Source organism: Tachypleus tridentatus, chromosome 8, assembly GCF_004210375.1.
Source record: "Tachypleus tridentatus isolate NWPU-2018 chromosome 8, ASM421037v1, whole genome shotgun sequence".
Lineage (NCBI taxonomy): Eukaryota > Metazoa > Arthropoda > Merostomata > Xiphosura > Limulidae > Tachypleus > Tachypleus tridentatus.
In genome coordinates this window covers 82,836,398-82,844,811 of record NC_134832.1, presented here as the reverse complement: position 1 = coordinate 82,844,811, position 8,414 = coordinate 82,836,398, and the positions used below count along the sequence as shown (strand labels likewise).

Here is an 8,414-nt window from a genome sequence, read left to right as displayed (position 1 = left end):
AAGAGTAGCCCTAGAGTTGGCGGTGGGTGGTGATGACTAGCTGCCTTCCCTCTAGTCTTACACTGCTAAATTAGGGACGGCTAGCACAGATAGCCCTCGAGTAGCTTTGTGCGAAATTCCAAAAAACAAAGAAACAAACAAACTTACTGAAACTATATTCGTGATTTATATCTTCTAGCACAAAAAATAATTTTCGATTAACATGTGTTACTTTAACAACTACAACATCATTTATGGCTTTAAAACTGATAAATTATTATCACTATCTGAGTTTGTTGAAAATGTCACAGCGTAATGATGATGATGATAATAATAAAAATGAAAGGATGGTTATCTTTTATCTCTTTACTCTGGTGATTTTTTAAAGCAGCTAGACGGCAGACAGTATATGGCATTTTATGTGTAGGAGTTTAAGGGAAGGTGTGTGAGGTGAAATGTTAGTTAATGATAGTCATATTATTGAGAAAGAATGCTTCTTTCAACTTTCGTTTGTTGATTAGAATATGCCCGTGTTAGTGTATATTGTATACCGTGCGTTACAGTGATAAAAATAAACTTAATAGAAATAACACCACATACGTGATTATTAAGTAAATGTTATTGTGATTACAGACTCGAGGACTTGCTTCGTCGAACCTTCTCGGCCCTACTCTAGAGAAAACTGTTGTAGATTGTGTTGTTGGTACGTTGCAAAACTATGAAGGAGTGAATTAATTGTAGTACAAATAGTTTAAATTAGCGTAATATCATTTTAATTTTGTTTGCATCTGATTGTGCATTTTAATTTTTTCATGCATGTGTTGAATTCAGTTTAGTTTAACACTAAAAAAGTGAACGAGTATCAAAATGAAGGAAAGGCAAATTAAAAAATAGGAGTAGGCCTAACATTAGTCATTAAACATAAAGTAACAGTTGTCCACAATAAAGAAACTATGACATATTTCATGAAGAAAAGTTTTGATACGATGGTGAATAACAATATTCAGGGTCACAAACAAGTAACAATAATGAGCAGTGTGCCAAGGTGTAATAGACCGTATGGAAAACTTGCAAGGGTCTGTGCTATCATTCTGTTACTATTCTAATTTTCACTATCAGAGATAATGAACACAGTCAAATATATTGTAGAAGACGTACAAATTTTATGATACTTTAGGGATAATGTATTTGTCAATGTGGAGATTTCAGGAAAACTTGAACACTGTTGAAGGGAGTTACTGTTTAATATTAGAATAGTGTTATGCATTTTATTAAGAGATTTGAAAACTACAAAATACTATAATTATGCTAAAACAAAAATATTGCAGTTCTGCACTATGTCAGGGAGGTTAAGAAAATTGTGGAATTGACTAATATTTGTTCTGGTATGTCTCAGCAATAAGTTTCTTTTATGTTTAAATGCAATGTAATGTATACTGTGGGAATAATTACATGTTGTCACATTTTATAGTCTCATTATATAAATATAAGTCTCATTAGTGTAATGATGGCCTGTCTTAGTACCTGTGTAATTATTTTTATAAATTTTAGGTACATACATGATTTCTTCCAAATGCTATTGAACAAACTGTTTACTATACATATATTTTCTACATAAGGGTGTATTTACTTCCTCAAGTTAGTGCTCCAACAATTAAGAGACTTGTTTTTGGAGATGTTGAAATTTGTGGTTACATGAGTTTTTCTGGGTAGAGAGATGCCAGATAACAAACTTTTGTTGTAGAAATTTTTAATAATATGTGATGCAAGTACATTTTAGTTGTGGAGGAAAATACTTTTCACATTTCCACAAAAAAACATAGGTCTTTAGTTATCAAGTGATAAAATTCAGTTAAATTTTGAACCAGAATTGGGATTTATCTACTCAATCACACAAGGGTTATTTGTCTTGCTGTTTGGGTAGAAAAATTTATATATTTTTTTTTTTAGGGATTACTGACCTTTTATGGACTGTGATTGAGTCTGATTAGCTATGTATGAAGTGTAGTGTTACTGTTGTCTGGTTTTAGATAACATGGATAATACATGTATAAACATTTGTCTTGGGAATAGTTATATGCGTGTGGACCATTATATAATGTTGGTGAAATTGTAACTTATAATTTATATATATATTTATATATTTCATTTTAACTTAAACACTAGTTCATATTTATTGTTTTGGTGAACTACACAGTATATTTTATGTAGTATACCACAGCAGTAGTTAGAGATTAATTGTAATGCTGATTATGGTATTGTTATATTTTGATTGTATTTTGTGTGACTCCTGTTTTATTAGAAACCATATATCCAAATAAGGGTTTGACCCACAAGCAATCTAGTAGGTATATAGTTAAAAAAAAATTTATTTAAGAAACTGATGGGACATTATTCGCTGCACTGGTAACTTTGTAATTACATTGTTTTTTTATTTATGGAAAGTTTGAAAATAGGATATGTATAATTTAAACTGTTTTCATAAAAGTGTAATCGTACCCCTAGTTTGTTACTTCACTTACACTGATAGGTAGGTCTTTGTTTTATAAGGAAAAGCAATGTGACATGAAGTAAATGTGTTCATTGAAGTCAATTCTTTGCCAAGAAAGAAATAAAATTAATGAAAAATTCTTTACTTTTGTTTCAGTTTTAAACTTAAATACTTTTCATACATTTGTTTAACAGTATTAGTAGATTTTATAGTAACAGCACAAAGCTACAAACCTGATCACAAGGCAAACCATTCCATGGGTTTTAATTCTAATTTTAAAACAACAGCTTAATAATGAGTCTCATGTATACTTTAATCTATTATACTTTTAATGTACTTTCAACAAAATTTTCGTTCCTTAAGAAAACCATTGTTATAATACTTTGTTACATTGGTAGAGTTGATGAATAGGCCCAGAGTTATTTTTAATTATGTGAACTGTGTTATTTATAAAGAATGCTAATTGTTACATGGTTTTTGGTTTTTTATTATAATAAGTTCAAAGATACAGAAGTTAGCAATATGTGTGAGAAATAGAAAATTATGGTTCTCAGGGAAAATACTTTTATAGAATTCTGATGTGTATAAAAGCTGATGGAAAGCATGTAATTAAGATAGAAAAATTCTAATGGGCCCAGCATGACCAGGTGGTTAAGGCACTTGACTCGTAATCCAAGGGTCGTGGGCTCGAATATCCATCACACCAAACATACTCACTCTTTCAGCTGTGGGGGCATTATAATCCAACAGTCAATCCCACTATTCATTGGCAAAAGAGTAGCTCAAGATTTGGCAGTGAGTCGTGATGACTAGCTGCCTTTCCTCTAGTCTTACACTGCTAATTAGAGATGGCTAGCACAGATAGCCCTCATGTAGCTTTGTGCAAAGTTCAAAAACAAAATTCTGGTGATACAGTACTTATATTTAAGGGCAAATTCAGTAAAGCAGAGTAAATAAATGTTAGAATTATGTTGAAGAGAATTCCATTTATATCATAGTTTGTGTTTCTTTCACCTTTTGTGAGTTAAAGAAAAACTTAATATTTTCTTTTTTACACTATTATTTTTACTACTGGAAGGTCCAAGTAAAATGGAGTTAGCCAGAAAACTAAGCCTATATTATAATAAATCTGATTTTATCGCACTGTATTGTACTTGTTACTAAGTTACATTTGTGTAAAAAAATGTTAATTGTACTACATTTTGTGAACTACTGGGAAGCAAATAATCTGATGATTTTTGTCACATAAGAAAGTGCTGATATTATCACATTTCATTGCAATAACAATGAAAAATTAATTAATTTAGACTTGAACAAATGAATAATAGAAATATTTTGGTTAAAGGATTTTAAACTGCTGTCACTGCTCAACATCATAAAGTTATACTTAGGAAACATGTTAACCTTGCATTTAACAAAAGCACATCTCATACTGAAAAAGTTACATAACTCAATTTAAGGTTTCAACCCCATTCAAGTATGCTTGAGAGCAAATGGGCTGTAAAATGTATAATTTCTAATATAAGCTGAAAGCATAATATTTTATGAAGGAACTTGGGTTATTGTTGATACATTTAAACTTTATGTTTGAAATGTAAACTTTGGTAGTTATGGCACTTCCTGCAAAAAAACAAAACAAAAAAAAACATCATTGTCTTGTAAAGTATTTTTTTTCTGTTTTCAGATGACTGACATTCATTAAAGGCAATCAAAATATTTATAAACTTAATGAAGTGGAATGCTAGCAAGATTTTTTAGCATGTAAAAAAAAGCTTTTAAAATAAAGCCTAGCACATAAAATAACACATGCAACTTTACAATAACAGTGATAAATTAAGGTTCCAAACTACAGTAAAGAGTTTACTGATTGGCACTTGCTGGACCTAGGAAGTCCCAAATAAGCAAAAATTCTATTTATGAAAACATTTCTCTTATAATAGTTTACAGGAAAAATATTAACTCCTTGTTAATGTAGTATTTTATATATTATCTTTGTTTTAAACAGTAATAAATGTGAAAGGCCTCAAATTGTATAAAAATGTAAGTATAGTATTTAACGTGTGAATCACAGTAAAGATGGCTTGCAACTGTATTGTATGGGAAATAATGTAAGCAAAACCACAGTTTTGCTACTAGCTCAATTAAACTGAGCATTTGTATTTGGAGAGGTTGATGTTTTTAGTTACCAGAGTTTTCTATATGTGAAAATACTGGATAACAAAGCTTTCACTGTAGTAGTTTTGAAATTGATAAATTAAAAGCAAGGTTTGCTGTTCTTGTAATGGAAGTTTATACTTCTGATGCTTGTATTTATACACTGTATAGCTCTTTGTGTATTTCTTATTTATGGTAACAAAAATATTAACTGTACCTATAGTTCATTAATAGTTTGTAATTTTAGGGTTTTAACCAGGTGTTTTCATTGTAATACAAAAATAAAAACATACTAAACTGGGCACCAGATTAATTGCACTGCAACACTCTTAACTTGATCAAATTGTTAACTATTAAATTAAGCTGTGATATTCTACTAGTTCTACTTTGAACTAAGAACATGAAGTAAAGTGACAAAACCATTCATCTCATTGAGGTTAGTTTTATGTACTTAATGTGAGTATTAGATCCTTTTTATTGCAGAGTTTATAATCAGAGGAAGAGTTAACAAATGTAGAAGATTGGATAAACTGGAAAACTGTGATTGTTTAAACAGAATAGTATATTAATTTGTGCTTTATTTTAGCTCTTACTCCAGTGGAGAGACCAGGCTAAGGTGATAGTTATATTAAAAAACATGTAGTCAATGTTAAAATATCATTTTGTATGTGTAAGGAGACTGTTATTGCATGTCACATTTTTGTTGTTTCTATAATAAATAAACCATAGAAATATGATTGTGTTAGAAGGTCTGAATTACACAACATTTTATTGTATTTTGTTTTGTGGAGATAATGAACAAATTAAGCCATGGAATTATAATTGTCTCAAATTAGTTTTGATAATATCATACTTTCTTTTGGTTCTTATAATGATGCAAGTAGACCAGAGAAATGTAGCTTAGATGAAAAATACTTTTCTATCATTAAAGTAATGAAGATGGAAGTAAATTACAGAGTTATGGTTAAGAAAGAGAATCTTGAAACTATGAAATTTTATTTCAGTTCTTATACTGATGGGGAGTCCATGTAAAGCAGATAATTGGATACTGTTGGGTAAGGGAGGAGCATCATATCATCTTCCTCAAAGCATGATTTTTATTGGTCGTCAAGAATGTGATATTCTCTTGCAGGTAATAATTGTATAATTTTATGTTAAAAGCATTTTTGAGTGATTAAAGATATTTGTTCTTTTGAGGAGCACTGTTTTTAAGTTTATTTTATAATCAATGCTTTTGGGATCAGAGAATATATTTTTACAATAAATGTGTAGATAAATGCAATTAATCTGGTAAAAGTGTTATTAGTTTTTAATATTAATGTTTGTAAATATTTGTTACTATAAGTTATATAATTTTGGTTTATTTAGAATATTAAACTATAAAACTAATTATTAGTGTAGAATTTTTGTTAATAAAATATAGTAGACACTAGGAAAAAATTAGTAAACATTTTCAGAATGAAGAATCACAGATCTAGCTATCAAGTTTCATTACACCTCTGATACATATACTGTTACTTATATTGCAAGAAGGTTAAGAATAATTACAGAATGTTACTGTAATTGTAATTAATAAGGCTCATTGTGTCATTTAACAGTACTGTAAGTTTTGCAGTTCCCAACTGAATTGCATGGCATAATGATATCCAAGTAAAGTATCATGAAAGGAATATCGTGAGACTGCAGCTTAAAGTCTTTTGATTGGTTGCCACAGCAATGATCATATAGGCCAGCTGACTAAACTTGGATTATTAGGCCTCTGAAGTGCAGTTCTGCCAGCTATTGTTGAAATATTTGCTCAGTTGGTTACCTACTAGAAGTAACAATAAAATATATATCACATAAACTACAGAAGTTTTTCCCTATTTTTCTCAATTTGTCTATGGATAACATAAATATTAGGCCTTATTACTTTTTAATGCTTTGCTGGCTTTCATTGTTGAAACCATAACTTTTAATAATATAACATTTTTAGAATAGGTGGCTGTAAACAGTGTGATACTATAGATTTACACCAGTTTCCACCAAAAATAAACATTTTTTAACTTCTTGTAACAGTTAAAATGCACTATTACATGTAATTAAAATGTTTCAATATGTGAACATGTTTCAAAAGAAAAAAAAACAAGATTTATACATACCATATTTAATACATGAAATGAATTATGGCACATGCACACATTTTGATTAGTTGATTGTTGAGATGAGGTATGACATTAATCAGTAAAGTTAAACTCCTTTAAATCAATCAAAAATAGTAATGAGAAATCAAAATGGCAGAAGTTTGGCAAGTTGGATGGTTGAACTAATCTTAAGGTAATAATAAGTGGAAATGCTAACTTCTATTAGTTGATTATTTTACTTAACTAAGTGATGTCAAATATTCACATATAATTGATTGCCAGTTCAACACTAATCACCCAATTCTTGTACCCATGTCTTCATATGTACATGAGAAGTGTTCATGATTTCTTAAGTTTAAAAATCTAATGTAATAACTAACATTTAAATTTTGAAATCTATCAAGAATACAGGAGATAGTCTAATATGAAATAAAAGTTAATACTATAAACTTGTTATAAATTTCTAAAGTCTAGAAAAATAAATAGTTTGAAGATGTTGGGTATTACTAATGCATGTGATGGTTAGATACAAATATTTAGCATTCTCTATTAGGATTTAACTCGAGACTTTCTGATATGGCACCATGGCAGAGCTAATGAGTATGAAAAGATCAAGTGCATTGTTAGAGAAAGTTTTCATTACGTGAACATTTTGATCATTTGCTGTTTAAATCATGTGCATATTTGTGTAGTAATAATGAAGTATTTTAGCCATAAAATTATATTGTAGTACCTTATGATAGCAATTTTATCCCTTTCATAACAAGATTTTTTTCTCTTCTCATGAGAGAAATGAAATGTAATAAAGTTTAAAAATGAAGCCTTCAATATTAAATAGTTTGTCAATGGTTTATATTTGATTTGTATGACAGAAAGAGTATAAATTCATTAATAGAAATTCATATTAAACTGCTAATCTAGTACTGCACTATCTAATGTGCTCACTAGATGACAGCACTAAAATTTATCTGTGAGTTGACACACAATTCTTCTGAAGAGATGTGTAGGTTTGACCATGACCTCATGAGTGTGAGTTGTCTGACAAGTACAAACCTGTAGTAAAGTACACTTACCTTTTGTAGACAAGTAGGGCAAGCTTTTGAATCATTCTGTGATTTTCCTATCTAAATAAGGAATTGTAAGTTTGTGTTATTTGTTGAGCCTTTGTAATACTGAACAATAGCTTGTTTCAGAATTATGCATCTTGCACTTTTGTTGCTGTATTTAAGCAACATTTTTCACATAGATACAACTTTGACACTTTTCTTTAGTACTTCTTGATACTTCTAGAAAACTGTTATTTAAAAATTAAAATGTGGTAAGTTTACTTTGGGTCTTGATTTTTGTTAATTATTTCTGATAACATTTTGTACTAAATTAAGTTATAGATAATTTTTATAAAAGTTGGTGTTGTACAAGTGTGTGAAATATGTTGTTTAATTATAAGAGTATTTAGAACTTGTATCTTACCTACCCTATTATGGTTGTCTTCTTTTATGTGTCTATCTTTTCCTTTCTCAATGAAACATCATTTTAAATTTTGTGATGTTTGTCATTGTGAGAAAACTTAGTTACTTAAAATTAACTACAAGAGAAGGAATACTTTTCATTTAGTATATATTGGAGTAATGCAGTAAGTTAATATACTTTAGCAAAGCAGTTAATAA

The 8,414-nt window shown here is 29.3% G+C and overlaps 1 protein-coding gene across 7 annotated transcripts in view; it reads left to right on the top strand.

Moving 5' to 3' along the window:
- Window positions 1-358: 358 nt before the first annotated feature.
- Window positions 359-8,414, top strand: part of LOC143222802 (uncharacterized) — a 55,723-nt gene continuing 47,667 nt past the window's right edge. For 3 of the 7 annotated variants that reach the window (XM_076449845.1, XM_076449844.1, XM_076449841.1), the window contains exons 1-2: window positions 377-682; window positions 5,629-5,756. In XM_076449845.1, the coding sequence (XP_076305960.1) occupies window positions 5,640-5,756 (117 nt within the window). In that variant the 5' untranslated portion in view covers window positions 377-682; window positions 5,629-5,639. Of the gene's footprint in view, window positions 683-5,628; window positions 5,757-8,414 lie in introns of all 7 variants that reach the window. The other 4 variants (XM_076449842.1, XM_076449847.1, XM_076449843.1 and 1 more) reach the window with 4 other exon arrangements.